The sequence below is a fragment of the Cygnus atratus genome, chromosome 3, assembly GCF_013377495.2.
Source record: "Cygnus atratus isolate AKBS03 ecotype Queensland, Australia chromosome 3, CAtr_DNAZoo_HiC_assembly, whole genome shotgun sequence".
Lineage (NCBI taxonomy): Eukaryota > Metazoa > Chordata > Aves > Anseriformes > Anatidae > Cygnus > Cygnus atratus.
The window spans coordinates 77,438,527-77,459,123 of NC_066364.1; the positions used below are offsets into that span (position 1 = coordinate 77,438,527).

At 42.4% G+C, this 20,597-nt stretch overlaps 1 protein-coding gene across 1 annotated transcript in view; it reads left to right on the forward strand.

The window, feature by feature from the left end:
• The window catches only part of PGBD5 (piggyBac transposable element derived 5), a 73,838-nt gene that overhangs the window by 37,317 nt on the left and 15,924 nt on the right, over positions 1-20,597 (forward strand). Inside the window, exons 4-5 of the mRNA XM_035538968.2 lie at positions 11,658-11,838; positions 18,791-18,988. Coding sequence (XP_035394861.1) covers positions 11,658-11,838; positions 18,791-18,988 — 379 coding nt within the window. The remainder of the gene's footprint in view (positions 1-11,657; positions 11,839-18,790; positions 18,989-20,597) is intronic.

Sequence of the window (20,597 nt, forward strand, 5' to 3'; positions counted from 1 at the left end):
AACAGTCGCTTTTGACCATAGCTTGCCAGGGGCTACAGTCAGAGTTCAGCAAAGCTTCTTGTGCCTGCAGATACTTGATCCCAAGGAGGGTGACGACAAGTTCCCAGTGCTCTGTTTGCTTGATGATTTAACTGAGGGTGCCTGTCTGTAACACAATCCATCTGGCTGCCAGCCCTAAGCTAATTAAATTGAAACAGAGTTAAAGGGTCCGTCTGTTTGTACATCCTAAGTTTATCGAAAGGTCTAGGTACTGTGACTACCGTCCTTTCTAATGGGCCAGCTTTTTCCTCCAAGTATAATGTTGCGACTGTGATAGCCAGCCGTGTCCAGTAGGATAAGTTAATATGGTATCAAGATGTCCGTTTTTCTGGGAGAAACTTACTAACAGGGTTTCCTTTTACATCTCTTCACACCTCTCTACTTCTCTACCAAGGAAATAAAATCTGATGTGACTTCAAGATGAGATACAAACTTGAGTGGGAGTTGTGTTAAGAGATTTGTATTTAGTGTCGTAAAGCACTAGAGACAACTTTTGAAATTCTCAGATTCCCCAGTTGCTGGTGTATTTTTGAGCACTCTTGAAAATCTGGCCATTTATTTTGGTACCTAAGGGTGAGGGGGCAGATAATTTCTGACACTTCTTTTTCCCAAGAGCTTCTATGAAAACCTGGTGTCATGAATGCTCCAGAGTAGCAATGCTGATGTGCTGGTAGCACTGACCACCCAAGCTGAATGCATGTCAGACCTGCGGGGCCTGCGGATTTGCTGTGGTTGAATGTTCATTCACAGTACAATTTGACCTGTGAATCGCTACAACTGTTTGAGTAGCTATGCAAGAAAAGAGCCTGTCTGGGAACAGAGGTTTGTATTTTCAGCAATATTCTTCATTGTACGAAGGACATGAGGATCATACATTTTCTGTCCAGATTTTAACAGTTTTGTCCAAAACAAAATAGATTTACTTCATGAAGCGTCCTTGGCAGTTTCCACTCACAAGGCTTTTGGAAGGTCACTTGCTACACAGTAGCAGTGTCCCTAATCTCCAAGGTGTCCCCGACACAGCTTATTATTGAAGGTATACAGTGAGCACAAAGTTTGCTGATCTCTACTGCCATGCTCCCCCCAGCCAACCACCACCAGACTAATAAGTCTTCAGAAATGCCAAAGGTTTCAGATGCTGAGCTGTAATTACGTTGCATCTCCCTTCCTGTCCATTGAGACAGTAAATTAATGGAATGTCAGTTGAAGCAGAGTAGATGCCCAGCACCACCCTAATCCTCTTTCTCCCTTAATGAAACAGATACTCACGCTTCACTTGCATCCGGATGACGTCCAGGATCTTCTTAACAGCCTTCTATTTTCATTCTATGACTTGGCTCTGATTATCTCCATGCTAAAATGATTGTGTGATAGGGACCTTAGAGAAGCATGAAAAAGAATATACAGGAAAATGAATATTCATACTAAAATGGAAATACCTAGTCTGGGGATGAGGAGATCTTCAATTAACATATGTTTGAAGAGCTATGTTCAGTTATATGTCACACTTCTGAAGGATTGTGATGAATCCAAAGCGCTCATTTGGTGGTTGTTTGGTTTATTCGCTGTATTAAAAAGAGCTTATTTCTGTGTTTAACATATGAAGAGAATTGACCTAAACAAGAAGACAGACCAATATTTGAGCTCTGACTAGTCTGTCACTTATCTGTTGTCAAAAAACTTAGACACCTACTTGGAAATATATAGAAATTCTGTAATGATGTCTGGATGAATTCTGTCCCTCATTGTTTTTGCATGATGACATCAGAGATTATTTTATTTGGGATAAAAGATGACACCAAACACTTCATAAATCAAGCAGTTTCAAAAGTCTGAAAAATATATAGCTATAAAAAGGTGAGGCAGCCCCAGCAGAAGAAGGAACTGAACAATGTGTGACTGGTTCTTGAGGATGGAAGTATCCTCAGGAGTTTCATGATACTCTTGGCCCAAAGCAAGGTCCTCTTAACCTAAATAATTAGCCTGATGTTAAAAATCTCCGTTTAGGGGCATCCATTTTTCCCAGTGATCTGCTTTTCCTACTATGAAAAGGGCTGGCTTTTTTTCCTAACGTAAAGTTGCTATCAGTGTTTTGAAGCCACATACTAAGCCACTTTGTGAACAGCTCTTGGTAGGCAGCTCACTATATAGTTGCTAATGTTAGGAGTTACAGCTCTTTGACTCCCTAAATTCTTCTGTTTGCTTGCTCTCATGAATTAAACTCTGAACCATGTTTTTGATGTAAGTAAACATTTCTCCTTGACTGATTGCCTTTTTTTTTTTTTAAGCAAATAGTGTTTATAAGTCAATTATGGAAAAGAAGTGGCATTAAAAAATATTGCTTGTGGATATAAGAAGGTGAAAAGGTATATACATGCATAAAATAAATAGCGTACATATATTAGACTACTTTTGCAACTTTCTTCTGTCATACGAATAACTTGACTCCACCCTGACAATTAAGTCTTTGTTTTAAGACAGGTGCTCAATTTCAGATCGTATCTCTGCTTCAGAATTTCCAAAGCAAAGCATCATTTTTCAGTGAATAACTTTGTTGTTGAGTATGTTTTTTTCATGGTCAGCTGGCCAAGTGGGAACATGCAGGAAGGTCAGATCATTCAAACATAGCAAATGCATGTCTACAGCAGCTTGAAACATGATGAAATGAAATGAAAATGTCTTGCTGCAGGAGGGGTGACTTTGGTAAAGTAGGCAGCAAAACTGCCCTGATCCTGTTGCCTGTTTCACCTGTCCTTGATGCTGGAGATCAACGTGGCAGCAGCCAGTGCTACAGGACAGGACTTGAGGCCTTATTTCTTTCTCTCTACTTGAGTGAGAACTGCAATCTCAGCTTCCAGTACCTCAGGTGTCCCGTTCTTCTCCATCTTCTTTGCTTTCTTCCTCTCCATGACAGAAGCCCACCTTTCTTCTACTAGGCCATGACCCTTTGTTTGTAAAGCAGGGAAAGCTAATTCTGCTGACACTGCTGAGAAGCCTTAAACCAGCTCTGGGACTGCTTAGTGCTGGCGAGATTGCAGTCACTCCCGTTAAAATAAATGACATTAAAATAAAATCAATGGTCAGACAGTAACTGAAGGCACCCGCTTTCTTCAAAGCACGTGGATTGAAAGTGGGAGGACTAGTGAGCTCCTGCCTCTACCACACGTCTGCTCTGTGGTCGTGGGCATACCACTCGAGGAATTTTGTCTCTGCGTTTGTAGTATGAAGGTAGTAGTGCATTCTCATCCGTGGCCACACAGAAGGCTAGGCTACATCCATGCTAAATATAGCAGAAGAATTACCTCTTTTGACTGACCGGCTGTGCTGTGTTTAAATACAGGATTATTTAGGGTTTATAAAGCGCTGGGGGAACCTAGTCTGGAAGGCACTGAATAGTCACAGTCCTGTTAAAGGCAGGATGATTATATTTGTTTCCCTTGAGAATGCTACACTTGGTAGCAGTAGCACTTCCGGTTATGTTGTTCAGGATAACTCAGATCCAAGTACAAGCTCAGTCAATGAGCTGACCATCCAATATATTTCCTTGCGTACCACTGAGACACTTTTCAAACTACTATTTTAATATCTTGATTCCAGTTTCAATGGCTGCAGTGCTTAGAAGTGTTTCTTTTTAGAGTATTTGCTGAGTAAGTCCTCTTATTTAAGTCAGAACTGTAGATGTGTCAGGTTTTTTTTTTTTTTTTCACAGAAAGTCTTGAACACTTGCTTGCAAAAGATACGCTTATATATGATCGGTAGGTCTCTCTTTCATTTTTGGTATAGCAATAGGGCTCATAAAAAAATGATGAGAGTTCCCAAATATTCAGGTTTAGCTATTTTGTACTGGTAGGACACATCATGTTTTCTCTTTCCTTCTCTTGTGTTCTTCATAAGGAACAAATAAGAGTGTTTTCTCATCATTTTTCAGAAGGAGAAGGAAGCATAAACAGCTGATGTCTTGCACAGAACGCCACAGAGCCAGGCAAGAGGAGGTGTTCCCATAGAGCCTAGGCCCATAGGCACAAGGACAACTCAAAAGGCAGTCCCTGGCCCAGAGCACCATTAATCAACAAAATGGAAGGCAATATATAGGTGGTAGAGAGCACTGCAAAGGGATGGTCGGGCAATATTAATCACTATGATAGGCAGTAATGGAATTAGTTCATCAGCCTAATTAGTTGCTTAGAAAACTGTGACGTCATGACAGAGGATGAGAAGAGATGACTTTGTGGATGCGTGCATCTTTTCTTGTTCTTTGGGATTAAATTTGTTCTCTGAGGCTATTCTGGGCAATATTTCCCTCCCCCCCCCCAATTTATGGGTTCTGCACTTGGTTTTATTCACTGGCAGAAAGTTCCAGCAGTAATGCACTTCATTTTCACTAATATCCCTGTGAAGCGTGTGTCTCAGATTTATGAAGTCCTTTAGGTCCTTGTGCTGGGACTGAACTTGAGTTTCCATCTTCCACTGTTCATCCTGAAGAAGGGATGAGTCAGAACAGCTTCAGAAAAAAGAATTGTGTTGCTGCAGCTTGAGTCTTCCCACATTACTGAATTATTATCAGTTTGTACCATCATGGTATTTAATGAGTTCAACCCGGATTGGGGTGGCCCCTGCTTGAGAGGGTAAGCAATGACTCCCTGAAGAGCTGCAGTGAGCTGCCTGAGGTCACTCCACAGACCAGTGGCAGGGCTGGGAATAAACCTCAGCTCTCCTGACTCCAGTGCCTCATCTGCTGCCTTTTGCTGCTTGTTTCTGCTGCAGCATGTCTTCATTTCTTATTGCATCATTCAATTGCAGCAAAAAAAGAAAACAATGCATATATCATGCTTTTACAGTAAATACTGTAGTTCATTCTTGATGCCAAATAGGGTACGTAGAGTTAGCTTGAGTACTTCATAGCCCTGCTGATTTCACAGAGTAAGAATTTAGGGAAACTGAGAAGGTGCCCCAAAGAGTTTATAATTTCACAACACATCACAGAAGTGCATTCAGTCACTGTTAAGCTGTAATTGTTTTTACCCGTTCCCTTTTGTGAGGGAAAAGGGAGGAGTAAATAAGCCTGGAATTAATTCAGTTCTCAAGGTTGGAGTTGTGGGAGAATTGAATTTTTTTAATAAAGCTGCTCAGACATGTTGGTGTTACTGGCTGTTTAACTTCTATTTAGAGATTAGTGTGAGCTGCAGAGTTTCTTTAAACAGTGCCCTGATAATTTCTCTGTTGCCGAAAAAGTTTCATCTGGAGTACACAGATATAGCAGCTGCTTTGAACAGGTTCTCAAGGTCAGGCTTTGGCTGGGAGGGGATCCCAGGAAATCTGATCGCCTTCATTTGCCAGTCACTGTTGGCTGGAAAATCCTATTTGCTTTCTTCCTCTGGCTCCCACCAGGCTCTGGCTTTTTAAAGCATGTGGTTCTCTGTTGTCAGCATCTGAGAATCTCAGATATCAATTAAAAGTCAGTAATCCTCTTGCTCACCAGTATTATGCAGGAAGGTAGTTTTGTAGATGTGTGGTGGGCCAGCCCTATTCACTTCTGTGGAGTTTAAAAGCTTACTGTCTTTCTAGATGAATGGGAAGAACAAACATCTAAGTGTGACCAAATGCAAAGGTCCCTCCCAGAGGTGACATGCATTTGCAGTCTGTTTTCAGGTGGGAGGAAAGGTTATTGCTCAGTTCCAGCCTGTGGTGCTTGGGGATTCACTGATGCTATTCACAACTACCAGGTCAGTGCTGTAGTCTTCTTTCTGCAGCTCTTCTCACTCACTGCAACTCTGCCTGAGGAAGGGGAGGATAAGAGCAACTGAGCCTCCTCACTCCCTCACTTAATGGTATTGCCACAGGGACTTCCCTCACAGATCCCATCCCTTTGTGCTAGGTGCTGTAGGCAGAAAAAAAGATAATCCCTCCCCTAGCAAGTTTAGCATCTAAATGCAAGATGGAGCCGTAAGCTGCCCTCAGTCACTTTGTTGGGGCACCCTTCAGCTGCCCAGAGTCTGCAGGCAGGATGTGTACGGTGTTATTTGTTGACTAATGCATGCCACGGGCAGCTAGGATCAACACGCTGCTTGGCACTAGCATGCTCTCAGCTCCCAGTAAGTCGACAGCCACCAGCCTTGTTGCTCCTTGGAAATGAGCTGGGTCATTGGTGGCACTGAATTGTCATCTTCTGTTTTTTTCTTAAGATTTTATACATTTTTATATAAGTATTTTGCCCTTGCACTAGTAAATATTATTGCCTCAACAGATACAACACTTACGACAGCTTTTACTTATCTCTCATTACTTAAATACCTTCTCACTTATACACCTCCACTTGTATGCCTTCTTAGGGCTCAACAGTAATTTTCTCAGGAGAACTGAGCCAAGGCTGTGTAACTGTGTGGCACCAGAGTGAGGCCCCAGTCATGGACCCCGGCTGGCCTGCCAGGTACAGGGAGGGAGCCCAGTGAAGCAATGTTAAGAGGGCAGCCACAACAACGCGTAGATTAGTGATCAGTCAGAGGGGTTGCACTGTTTCTAAGGAAGGTATTGAAGAGCTGAAGGAAAGCTTTGCAGAGTTAGCAGTGATTTCACACCAAGAAGAAGAGCAGTACGGAAAGGAGCAAAAATGGCCTTGTTTGACAACAATAGTTGGGTGTCTGGCTTCTCAGGGAAGTGTAGGTGGGAATCAGGATACTGAAAAGGTGTAGGAAGAGCTCAATAGAGAGTGCCAAACAGCAAGGGCCTGTCTCCATCTTCCAGGCCCGCTTCTATTTAATGCTATAAGGAAGAGGGAGCTGTCAGAAGGCTGACATGGTCAAAGCAAAGGGTTATTTGCCTGACATACTGCCTGGATGTCAAGATACATGTAAGCAAGGTCAGGCTAAAGAAGGATGATTGTGGTAGTTGAGATGAGAGCCAGCCAGTTCTTAGGTATTTGAAAGAATGGGAAAGGCTTTATCATAGAAGCGCTACAGATGATGAATCTGCCTTAGATGTGGCTGGCCTGGGAGAAAATACAGAGAGGTCTGCATTTGGTGATTTGGTGAGGTCTGATTTGGTGACAGATTGTAGATTGACCGTAAAGGTAGGATGTCATCGTTTCCTCAGTGATGAACAAATCACATGGAGGACGAATGTCAGGGGAAGGAAAACAAAGCTTTAGTTTTAGCTGTACTGGGCCTTCGGTGTCAACTCTACCAGCTACTACTTTTTGGTAGATGTTTTGCACAATGTAGCCTTCAAAATCTTCTTCCTGCTTGTTACTACCCCTGCCCTTTTTATCTTCTGAATGTCAGCTCTTTCATTTGAGAATTGTACTTCTATTATACATGAATGTGAAGTATTTGGGATGTGCTATTCACAAGTGCTTTCAATTTGCTATCTGAGCTATGATTATCAACAGAACAGCCAATGTTTTAGTTTTTAGGGCACTCTTAAGTGTGCGGTCAAGATACAAGTTTTGTTCCTAAGTGCTCGTCTTCTACCCCATTTCTAGCAAGATCTTATGAACCTTCCACATAAATTTTCCATACAGTAAATCACCAGCACAGAGCAAGGAAAGCTCTGTTGGCTTGTAGCATGGATGTCTACTCTGAGATCTTCCTTTCTCTGTTAGTGCTCTTTCTAACAGCCTGCTTCTGTAGCCAAATATAGTTGTTTTGAGTTTCTGAATGACAGGTGATTGATTTGCCTCTCATCTGTCAGCATGTGGAATCTCCTGCTCAGAAATGCAATGTCTTTTATGTTTGCGTCTGTGTAGGTAAATGGATTTTCCAGAGCAGTTTGCGCTGTTTTTCTTGCTTGGTAAGAGCTCAGCATAGTCTTTACCAATACCATGTTGCTCTGGCATTGAGGTATATTGATTGATATCTACTTTTCCATTTCTGATGGGGGAAGGCAGAAGCAGCTGTAGCAGACGGGAGGGTGAGCCAGTGACTGTGAAAATCTTCTATTGTCAGGCTTTAAAGGGGAAGAGACTGTTAGGATGCTGACTGGAAGATGAAGGCAGAAGAGAGGAGAGTTTGAGGGATGAGTTGAAGGGTGTAAGTAGAGAGAGCCAATATTATGCATGTGGGATTAAGAAATGTTGGATTAGAAGTGTCTGGTGCAGTAGGGCTGCCCTAGATAGAAAGATGGCAGAATTTAAAGTGTAGCTCTTCTGATAAGAACTGAAGGATGACTGGAGAAAGCTCCTTTTCTGTTCCAGCACTGCAAGATAAAGAGCTTCAGCTTGTACTTGTCTCTTAAGAGAAATGATGCCTTGTCTATATAAATTATCCCATTTAGTGTTGTAGGTTGAATATATCAGTAGCCACTAGAAAAAGCTGCATGGTAAATGGGATCTCTGCAGATACTTGAGAAACATTGCTTTGACTGTCACCCACAGAAGCAGAGGATGTTGCTGCCAACATCTCCATCTGTTGTCCAGCAGCAGTTGTCCAGCCTGTACTTCTGATTATGTTTTCCTGTTGGAGCACATGGACGAGGCACAAAGCTCTCACAAGGCAAACCAGCAGCTCTGGTGAAAGGTTTAACAAACATTTTCAGGGGAGCAGCTTCTGACTGTGCCTATGAAGGTCTTGCAGTCAATTTCTGGCAATTCTGTGCTTTGTCTGCAGACTGCTAACTGCTAACTATGTGATGAATTACAGAATGTGAGGGAATCCTGGGGGCTTCAGTGGGGAGGTCTTAGTGATTTGAGGTAGAATGGTATAAGATGGATGAGAGGACAAGGAGAAGGAAAATAAAGGCCATATGGGATTTTCAGCACTTGCAGGGATATTTGAAGCTATGCCATTGCCAGTTGTCTGTACCCAGCCACGGTTGCACAGCATCCTTAATGCCTTCCAACATTATGCCTTCCAACCCCCATCCTCCCAGTAGGGCCGAGCACAACAAAGCTTTGAACGATGCTTCTCCAAAACAAGAAAAATTGTGCTAGGAACAAAGACTGTGCTTCAATAGGCAAGGGAATGCCCAAGAATTAAAAAAAGGGTATATATTGAACATTGGAGGAGGAGGGAATGTTCAGCAGTGGTATGGATGTTTGGGTAAAGGACACTGGGGAGGTGAACAGAGCGAGGGGGAAGGAGAATCACCAGGAGGCCATTACAAGGACACTTGAGACAGAGGGGAACGCAAAGGGAGGGTGGCAGGTGCACAGAGAGCTCTGCTAGCAAAATGTACAGAATATGTAGCATCCTGGTATGAAAACAGTGATAACTCCATGAACAGCTAGCTTCTCTTTAGTGTAGCTGCATGCAGACCTAAACCAGCCCATGGTGAGGGACCAGTTGGTGCACCCACCAGTGCCAGCAGACTGCCTCATCTCCTGGCAGCAGGCTCTGCAGAGAACACGAAGTAGCAGAGACTCCTGAGAAGCTTAGTCTTAGTGTAATACAGGAGGGAAAGTGCAGGACACTTTCCTAGACTTACAGATGCCTGCTTTGTTTTCAGCTCAGCTACTGACTCAAGGTCAAAACTAATCTGTCTGCATCTTTTTTGTCCTCTCTTCCTTGTTTGTAGATTTTTAAGGGCTTGATGTGTGGTCTGTTCTGGCACACTAGTAACCTGATCTTAATTTCCATGCCAATAATCACACACAACCTTTGCTGTACATTTGGAACAATCTGCCCTTTGTATGCATTCCACTGTTAAACTGCTCTCTTGAGTCCTAATTAATAATCTAAATGATTTATCATAATTAGCTAGTCCTAAGCTTAGCACTGGGGAAAGCACGAATTTGACAGCTTTCAAAAGGGAGTGGAACATGGTCAGAAGGCTATGAACATTTCTGCCTATGTCCTCAACTGGAAACTATTTTTATTAAAAGAGGATTTGTTTATTTATTTATTTATTTATTTATGTGAGTAATGTGTCTTTAAGACATCCTTTAAGATGCACTTTACTTTTTTGGAATTAGTTTGTATTTATCCTTGCACCAACTTTCTTCTTCAGCACTTCAGTTACTCCAAAATACAAAGCATGTATCATTGCTCAGAGATTTCATACATAACACACTCCTCTGGGGTCTGTTTCATGATGGATGAATAGCTAAGGAATATTATATTAATATGTCTAGAATACCAGTGCTGGGTGATGCACCATCTGAAATAGGGAGAAGCTTTTTAATTTAATTTTCTTTCTTTCTAAGATCATTGATATATCAAAAATTACAGAGAGCACTACTGCAAACATATAAGCACTTTTATTTTCTGAACATTGTAATGAAGTTTCTTTTATGAAGGAGTCTGTTGGTAACATAAAATGGCATCTACAGGAAAGCAATGCTGTGTATTCTGGATGGCTGATGTCTTAAGCAAATTTAACAGAATGTTGTGGATACATCACTCCAACAGACAAGGCTCAATTCCTTTTCCCTACCCCTGGATACTTAGCAAGTTTAATCTTTTTCTCTGGAGATTTGAGATTTGTTGCAAATGCATGCCTTTCTACAGAAAATTTGCATTTCTGTGTGTGTGTTTAAATCTTTGGAAGTAGCATGGAGTTACAGTACCACTTGAGTGACTGAATACAGGGCCTGCTTCTCATTTCTCTTTCCAGCAGGTTATTTCTCCTGACTTTTAGAACAAGATGAAGGTCAGATGCCTAATTGATTTTGATAGGCGTTCAACTTTGGTGAAAGTTATGTTTGTAAATAACTGTCAGTGAAATAAAATTGAAGGCTTCTGTACACAGAAAGGGTTGTTTTCTCCTTCTGAATGACAATACAGAAGTCTGCTCTTCTAGAGAGATCACTTGTAGGAAAGCAGGAACAGGTTTCCTTCAGTGCTCTTTCAACTGATGTGACCATGCTACTTGTGCTGTGTTCAATTAGAGTAATGTTACTAAGGATAAATGTTCCTGCCCTCTAATACAAACACGCATGTCCACCTACAGATGATGGTGGCAGCTGTCTCGCAGTGCATAGCGGTGTGAATTGCACAGCAGCAGGACATGTGCTAGAGCTACAGCAGCCTTACAAATGAGCCAGGCATTTATTTCACCATTAAAGCAGCATATTGCAGTGTACCCTGCTTCCTGGTTCAATCTGTTCTGGTGGGTCGCCTCCAAATCCTGATCTAAGTAAAGGAGCTCAGAGTTAGTGCTGTGCCTGAGTAGTTTCACTTACAGGGGTTCATACACACTTGCATTGCAACTTAAATGGTTGCTGCCAACAGAAATAAATGTGAACATTACTGCAGGGAAGCTAACGGGCCATTTCCTTCTGGTCATCTCGTAGAGCTTCTTTTGGAACTGAAGTTTCCAAGTCTTCCTTTGCTGGCTGCAATAAAGCCTATGCAGATTCAGTACAACATGTAATCTCTGCTATGACTTGAGATGTTTCCTGCCAAGTAAACAGTCTTCAAACTGCACAACGACAGTGGCAAGAACCTCAGGAAGCCTTTAAGCTGAGACAACGGACCCTGTGCTTATTGGTGGCTGTGCCAGCTAACCTGGGGTGGTTTTAAAACAACAGCCCCTTGAAACAGTCTTTAGATATTAGCAGTTTATAAAGAGTATCTGCTGTCTTCATCCTCAGCTTGTCTCCAGATGAGAAGGTATGTTAGCAGTTGCATCTGCTCCCCCTGGACTCATTATAAATTTCTGACTTTTCTTCCTGTTTCTCATTTAAGATTTATGTCCATCTCAAAGAAGGGAGTGGTGCTGACGGGCTGGATGCTTTGAAGAACAAACCGCAGCTGCACAGTATGGTGGCCAAAAGCCTTTGTCAGAACGCCTCTGGGAAGAACTACATCATCTTCACTGGCCCAAGCATTACCAGCCTCAATCTCTTTGAAGAATTTGAGAAGCAAGGTGTGTATGTGGTGACTCACTGGGTTTTAATGATCATAGACCTAGAGACCTCCTGCCACAGAATTCAAAAAACTTCCCAAAGGCTTCAGTGAGATTTCAAATCCTTGTACAAATAAATTGGTTATCTCTAGGAAGAGATCTCATTCATGGAAAGGTACTATGCAGAGGACTTTCTAAGTTGAGTCTATGCCCTTTAAATCTTCCAAGTTAAAAATCAGAACATAAAAACATTTTTAATAAGGGTATTTAAAACCCTTACTTCTGTTCTTTGCCTTAGAAATGTGGGGTCTAATCTTTTACGTGACCTGGGGGACTGTTCAAGGCATGGCCTAGCTGTCTGTGATTTTTCTGTTCCCACTGTAAAAGACTAAGGATGGGATGAATCCTGAAAGGTGTGCCTTAGAAGTCCTTGCTGTTTTGATATCTGTTAGATGGGACTTCTCTACATGACAGTTTTATGCCATTGCAAAAGCCCTAGTATGGTTCAGCTTTTTGCTGGTACAAATATGCCTTGGTAGGAAACTTTTTAGTTTGAAAGCATAATAAACTCTACATGGACCAAAGCGTACTTGCCAGCAGAATGCCCATCATTATGTCAGTGTGGCTCTACCAGCCAGTATGCTGGTGCAGAGAGTAACCCCAGGACATCCTTTCTGTCAAAAACCCCTTCACCTTATGTGAAGTAGCCCCATAATACCTTATTTCAGAAATACTGAGAACTTCTGACTTGCCTTGGATTACAGGCTCTTGTACTCCGATAATCAGTTAAAAGTTATCAGTGTAATTTTCAGCTAGTTCTTCAGTCAGCACGGCCTTTCAGGGTCAGTGTAGTGCATGCAATAGATCCTTTGCAGCACTAAGACTTGAGGTTGCCATTATGCATCATGTAGAAGGAGGCTACAGGGCTGTTTCCCTTTTCAACATATCACTGATGACCGAGTCTTGCCTTTGACATGTTTTCCATTGCAGAAAATTAAACCCACCTCTGGCATTATATTAATGAAATGTGGTCCAAAGCAGAGGGAATGACTTGGAATTGAGACAATAGTTTGATTCTCATCTCAAACGAGAACACCAGTCAGCTGATAGCAGTGCTGTAGCTGAGCCCCTCGTTCCTGCACTTCAGACTGCTCTGGCACTGACAGCTGTCTCTGCTGAGCTCTGTGCAGGACTTAGCTCCTAGTTTATTTTAGGTAAACTGGAAGCTCACAGAGTACAGAGGAATACTACTGTATTATCATAAAAGAGGTCATGGGTTTCCCAAATGCTGCAAACAACTAGATGGGGAAAAGTCATGCATGTTTATGGTACGCTGGATGGTTTCTCTTCTGTTCTATAGTGAATAACCATTTTTATTATTAGCTGATTATAACCATTACATATTTAAGACTACCAAAGCTAGAATGCAATTGACTTGTCAAAAAACTTAGACCCCATATACTCCTTCTATTTGAGATGTGTCAGGTTTAAACTTAAAGAATGGCAGACAAAAATTGACTTCCGAGTCACACCATTTGTGCTTAGCTGGGGAAGAACAAAGACAATGCGGCATGACCCAGATGGTCCACAGCCCCTGTGGAAAAGGCACATGGGTACTAAACCCATTTATTACTTACAGATAATTCAAGTTGTTTACAGAGGTAAATTATTCATGGTCTTTACACTGAACAGATCATTCAAATTAACAATTTCTAGCAGGTATCAATTTAATAATGACTTCTTACCACATGCAGTTTTGACTTACTGTCTGATCTAATATGCTAATGCTATATTGATTTCAGTTTGGTTCGTGAGTTGTTATATGGCTTCCTGAGACATTTTACGATATTTGACAGCTGCTTCCAAAATTAAATTTCTGATCCAGTATACACCATTGCTTTCCTAGGGGTGAAACTATGAGGTGGGGGAGGCAGACACTAAGACAGCAGATTTACTGTCTTTGCAAAATAGCTTAGACCTCCCATATAAAAATCATGGTGAGAACACGAGAGTGTGTCTGTTTAATAAGGACAGGGGATTGACTATCTGTGTTTGCCGTGGGGTACTATGGGCTCGGTCATAGGTTCGGTGGGGGTGTTGAACTGGAAGGACTATGATACACTGGGAGAGATCGAGATGTCAAGCAGTGGTAGAGTCAGTCAGAGCTCTGGAGGAGATGGGGTGTGCTGACTGTACTGCAAAGCAGGTAACGTGTTGCCAGCACCTGCTGGGATCCTGCTGCATTGGCTGTACATTTGGGGAGAGGCAGGCAGAGAAGCCTGGACTCAGCAGAGAGATCTCCCCTAGTCTATCACACGGCCACCCTCAGCAGTGACCTTAATGCTTTTCTGGTACGTGGCTTGGCCAGCTAAATCTGAGCAGGGCCATACTGTGATGAAGTGTCATGAGAGCCTTTTGACGAGTACAGCATCTATGCTGAGGTGTTCATGACAGTTCAAGATCCATTCTTAAACTGTCAAATTTACTTTTCTTGTTCAGGAAAAATTAGTTTCTGAGCTAGGATCACTGGCATGAAGAGAAAGATCCCATTACGAGCTGTAAACAAAAAGAAATTGGGATTCATCTTAACAATTCCTTTACATTATTCTTTTGGGGGGAGGGTGGTGGTGGTGGTAACTTGACAGATAAATAGGGGAAGATTTCAATAAGGTTCAAGCTGAGAAACTATAAACTTTTTATGTACCTAAATTGACATGTAAGGGAATTAAAGGGAATTCTGGAAAATCTAGAAAGAGACGCTCACCAAAAATATATTAGTTCCTCTCAAAATCCTTGGTAAAAAGCACGTGGGGCTCTTGGTAGCCAGCGAAATGAACATGATTCAGCAGTGTACCCTGGCAGCAAGGATGGTCAGCACTACCGTGAGCTGTGTTAACAGGAGTGCAGCCTGTAGGTAAGTTCAGCAGGGGGCTGAACCACATGGTCAGGGGCTGGACCAGGTGTTCTGTACCGAGGAGGGAACTGCACTAGTTCAGCACAGAGAAGAGAAGGCTTCAGGAGGACCCAACAGCAGCCTTCCCATACCCAGAGGAGGTTATCAGGAGGATGGAGCCAGCTCTTCAGTAGTGCATTGTGGAAGGATGAGAGACAACAGACATAAGTTGGAACAAAAGAAGTAGTTCAGACTAAATACAAGGATTTTCTGAGGACAGTGGAGCAGGCTGCACTGAGAGGTTGTGCAGTTTCTGTTCCTGAAGGTTTTCAAGCACAGACTGAGCAGCCCTGTCTGTCCTCAGAGCTGACCCTTCTTTGGACTGGAGATCTCCTGAGTTGCCTTCCAACCTGAATGAGTCTATAATCCATAGGATCCCGTGATCCTATGAAGACTTTTGTGGAACTGCAACTATCGTTTGCTCTTCCTAAGCCACACATGCATTACTGCAAAAAAACACGGTGTTCTTTTCTGACAGCCTGCCGTGTAGCACCTTCACTGTGCCACAGTAGAGGATATGTGTCTAGTAATATAAAGGGATATCAGTGAACATAATTCTAAGGCTTTTGAAGATACCAAGAGATGAGAAAGCTTCAGAAAATAAGACTGGGCACTTTGATCTTTTTCAAAATCAAAAACCTGAATAGAGCTCTTTTTCAGGGGATGTACAAAACATTTCTTTTTCTGGCCTCTGAATAGAACTGGAAACCTGCACCGAAATGCCCCAAATTCTCTTTTCTTTGAGACAGCTGTCATTGTTATTTGCAGTGACAGTCATTCATAGTGCACATTCCTTTCTCCCCTCTAAGAAAGTGTTGTCCCCTGCAGAGGACAGCACCTCCCAAAGCACCATGTCCCATGCTTCCCTTAATGTTATGACCCCTGTTGCACTTTCTGAGCCAGCAGGAGCAGCTGTCTCTATCCTGCAGAGCAGCTGGGCTTGGCACAAGCTGCAGGAGTTGCCAGCCTGAGTAACCATGGCACCTGCAGGAGCTTTGCAGAATCCTGCAGCTCCAGCACATGGACTAAAGCAAGTTCTCATCTCCTTCCCGCAATAGGCCCCCCACTTGTGCTGATTCTGACATAACCCAATGTTGCATTCAGGATATATGATTGAAGAATGTGTACTCGGAGGAACTGAACTGGCTTGTTCCTGACTGCCTTTGCAATGGTACCAATGAAGATGTGGAGAAACAGGCGTCAGCACAAGCTCTCCAGGCCCTGGAGACCCCAGGAATGAACCTGAGTGACTATGCCATACTTCCTCTTCTTGCTTTAGTCACTTTCCAAGCTAGCTTATGTTTTTGCATTTATATGCAGTTACAGTTTAAGAGCAGAGGAGAAGAACCTGTCTCTACTGACTCATATGTATGTGGCAAACACCTGTTGTGATTCAGATTTAATTAAACGGAAAAACTTCATTGAGCCAGATGGACTTAGTTTTTATTACTTTTATTGCTATAGTAACCGGGAGTTTTTTAAAACCTCTATAGATTAAGGGTGTCATCCATGATAGGAGACACTAGTAAATCTGCAGAAGTGTTGCACCTTTCTGGGCAGTATAGCAAGGAGGTTACACTGCATGCTCCTGAGTGAGAAAATGGTTCCCATCATTCTGTATGAGGACTGAAACATCTGCTGGAAGCTTTCTGCAGGCTTACTGCCTGCAGTAAAGGGAAGGCTACAATTATTATTATGGTATTGCAGAGATGGCTGTTGCTATTTTGAAGTTGTAGCACATTAATGTGGTTATTAGCTTGGTTTTGTACCATTGCAGTCTTATGGAGAGAGTTAGTATCACCCCTCAGTGAGTCATAAACCTTAGGCAGCTAAGGAAACTTCTCAGGATTGTGTTATCAGAGCAGGAAAATCTTACTATTGGTTACAAGAAAGCTTTTTAGATGTTTGGTATGTTAATGCCTAAGTTTGCAGGAACGTGACTGCCAGTGTTTGTATACCTCATAGCAAGACAAGAAATTAAAAAAAAAAGGACTTTCATGGGGGGTGCAGTTCCTCCTGTATTGATTCTAGGCCTGTTGCTATCAGATGTTTCTTGTCGTCTTTTGTGGAGGGAACATGTATTTCCAGGGATTGATTCATTCCTTAGAAATAACCAGTCAAGTGCCTTCCTCTTTCAGAATAAAGTAGCCCCACCGCTGTGTTGGTTGACCTTCTTCTGACATGAGTGTCTTAAATTTCTGATGAAAAAGTCTTAGTTCCTCATAGACGTGCCCACAAAAACTGAGCTGATCTATGAGTATTAGCATTATTATATTAGTATTTCTGTCGTATCTATGAGCCTTAGCCATTGAGGATATGCTCAGCATGCCAGGCACTATAAGAATGAAGGGCAAAGTCTGCACCTGCCCTCAAGAATGCGTCATTCCAGAAAGAGGCAGAAGAGTTGCATAAATGGAAACACAGGTAACATGCTCTGGGGAAGCCAGAAACTGTAGTCTGACTTAACATTTCCCCTTTAAAGATATGCAATTATCCAGTGTGCAAAATTAAGCATGGTGAAAAATTTGATCAAACAATCTTAGCTGACAGATTAGCTTTAAACTACCACAGGCCATACCTGCCATGTGAATGATGTGCACAGATGTCAACTGCTTCCATGCCCATCTATTTTCTCCACGCAGGTGGGTTGAAGCAAAACAAAGAGAGAATGGAGAAATTTCGATCCAAGATTTCCTTGAGTCTCATTAACTTGTTTAAGAAGATACCCTTCTCCTGAAATAATGGAACTAGACCATTATTATTTAATGGCCTGATGATAAGTTCAGGCACTTTCATTATTAATGTAGTTTCAAAATCTCGTTTGTCCCCACCTGGATGCATTGAGATGTGATTTGCAGAATTAGATTTTATTCATTGCTTCCTACACCTATGAAAAGGCCAAGAAGCTGTGAGCAGCAGAATGTGCTGCCTGGTGTCCTGTGTGTGGAGCCTCCAGTGCCTGCAGAACAAGATCAGTGCTCACTCAGCCAGGCCGCTATTTGCTGGAACAAGGGGAAGCTTATTTTAGTGTGGGTTTAGCTCTCACAATCCTACTCTGTTATTAACCGGCAATAAATTAAATGTATCTTCCCCAGGCCAAGTCTGTTTTGCCTGGAACAGTACTTGGTGAGTGATCTCCCCGTGCTCATCTCAACCCACAAGCATTCCGCTGTCTTTTCTCCCCGTCTCCTGCTGAGGAGGGGAATGAACGAGTGGCTGGGTGGGCACCCAGCAACCAGCCAGGGTAAACCCACCATGACTTCTTTATCTCCTTTCCCTAAAATCTGTTTTCACGGGACTTTGTGTTTCCATCTTCTCCATCCTTTGGCATATGCATTTTTTTTAAATCATGTTTTAGTAGTTCTTAATTGCTTAACAAGTATTTCCTTTACAAACCAGATTATGCAGGTGCAAGGAATGCCAAGATGAAGAACAAGAACTGGACGGCACAGTGAAGCAGTAGTTTAAACGAGTTTGTCAGCTGTGTATATTATTAAAAGCATAATGGGAGTTATGTAGGAGAATTTATTTCAGTTAACAGCAAAGATGTTATAGCTTTCCCTCCATTCCTGCTCCCTCCACAATTTATTCTCTTAGTTAAACATCAAAGACTCTCTTGGATCATAAATTCTGATTTGTTCTGTAATGCATATCACGGCTTATATTTTTCAGTCCAATTTAAAACATGTTGTGAAGAATATTACACAGATTATAGATGTCATTATCAGGAAGACACCCTGCATTCTTCTCCTTGTCACTGCGTTGTGTCTGTGCAGGAGATGTCAATACATTTCCTTTTGAGAGCATGTTTTCTGCACTTGTCTCAGTTTCCAGAACCATTCAGGTAGGACACAAATGTTAGGTACTGCAGGAGAAGGCCAGCTGGCTGAAGTATTTGTTCGACTAGAACATTGTAGACAAGCTATTTCTTTAGTTAGGTCAGTCGGACTTGCTCCACTGCTCTTGATTTCTGGGTCTATGCAAAGGTTTGCTGAAAGGGAATGTTTTTTTCACATGCAGCGATTTACTGCTGTGGGTTGCTGAGCACCAGGAAGAGTGACTGCACAGGCCTACCTCCATCCATGCTGAACAACCCTGACACTCCCCCATCCAGAGGACAGTACAGAATAAGAATGAAGGGAAACATGTCCTTGATCTGCTGGTACAATAAAGGGCACTTCCGTTTTCTGACTAACGCCTATTCACCGGTTCAACAAGGTAAGCAATATTGCTACTGCTCATCTGGAAAGTGCACATGCTTTAAGTGACAAGGCAAGATGAGTCATGGAGTTTGATAATAAGCCTGAACAAAGAGCTTGATCACAATATCCTAGATAAACGGTTGCACTAGTGATGACTTCCCTTTTGTGTCTTCTTACAGCTACTGTTGTTTCCCATACAAAGGTTAAAAGCCTATTGCTAATGCAGCCTCCTTTGCCTGAGCTGGTAGATAGAGGCTGCATCCTTTAGGTATAAAGATGATAGCTCTGCTGATAGTCAGAGAAGGGAAGAAGGGTGTTATTTTTGTATAACACACTGGCCACGTTTGCAAAACATCTTGTAGGATTGTTGCTACAGAAAAATGAATAAATGTCATGATGTACTTAGAACTGCGAGCAGATCCTACAATTAATTTATCTTATCCAGTAAAAAACCTAGTCACAAACAAATGTCTTTTTGCCAGAAGTAAATATGATTAAGGCTTCCTGTTATATGTTAAATTGATTTTAGCAGTTGATGAAAAGAAACCAAAACAGATAACTTGGATAGTTCAAATGATTGCAAAGACCTTCTTAATGCCTGAAATCTTTCCCTTTACAAAAATATACAAATGTTTTTAAGAAGGTTTGGAAACTTCTGTAAGAGGTAATATGATGAGCGAACTCTTTGAAACTCAGCTTTAATGAAAATGTTGCTTCAGTTTCTCCTAATTTTTGTTATTCAGAACTATGCTGAGACAGACAAGAATAACCTGAACCTTTGAATATAAAGCCACCAATTTACAGATATCACAAACGCTCATGTTCTGAGACCCGAGTGACTCTCACATATGCATACAGACTGCAGAAGTTAAGTTATGGGCATGAATTACTGTACAAGAAGCTGGGAAGCTGACAACGTCCCTGCTCGTGTGTGCTGCTCATAACCCAGGTGAACCCTAGGCAGGTGAAGGCGTACAAGTACAGTGTGCCTTGTACACTGTGGTGAAGAACCGAGTTCAAACCTCGGCTCACCCATCCATGCCCTTGTATTTCCAATGCCTTGCCACAAGTCTTGTTACCTTGGCAAAGCAGGGCTGATCCTGAGGGTTTCTGCTGGGCTCCTTGCCTCCCTCTGTACTGCACAGTGAGGGCTTAGTGACATGGACGGGCTGGTGTCTGAATGCTGATGCTGAAAACAAGCACGCGAAGGAAAAATGAAGCTGCAGTGCTGCTGCCGAAGCCAGTCGCTGGAGCAGTGCCCACCCATGTGAGCAGTCACAGTCAGGGTTTGTCCTGCTTCTTGTGTGCACCTTGCCAAGTGCTCTAGATGGACGAGATATCACTAAATGTCACCTGGTTGATATGTGCTAGTATGGAGCCTGCAGTTTCATAAATGCATAAATTCATAAATGCTACGAAAAAGAGAGTTACAAAACTATTCTGTTTGTGAGCATCAATATTAAATGCCCCTTTCAAAGAGACTCTGAGCTAGCGGTGGCCTTCAGCACAGCACAGAGCAGTGTGAAAGGTTGTGCCTGGGAATGACCTTGGGCAGGTTTTAGCATAGACAGGATTGTAGGTTGCATATGTGAGGTGGTTTAAGGTCCACTGACTAGGACCTGTGC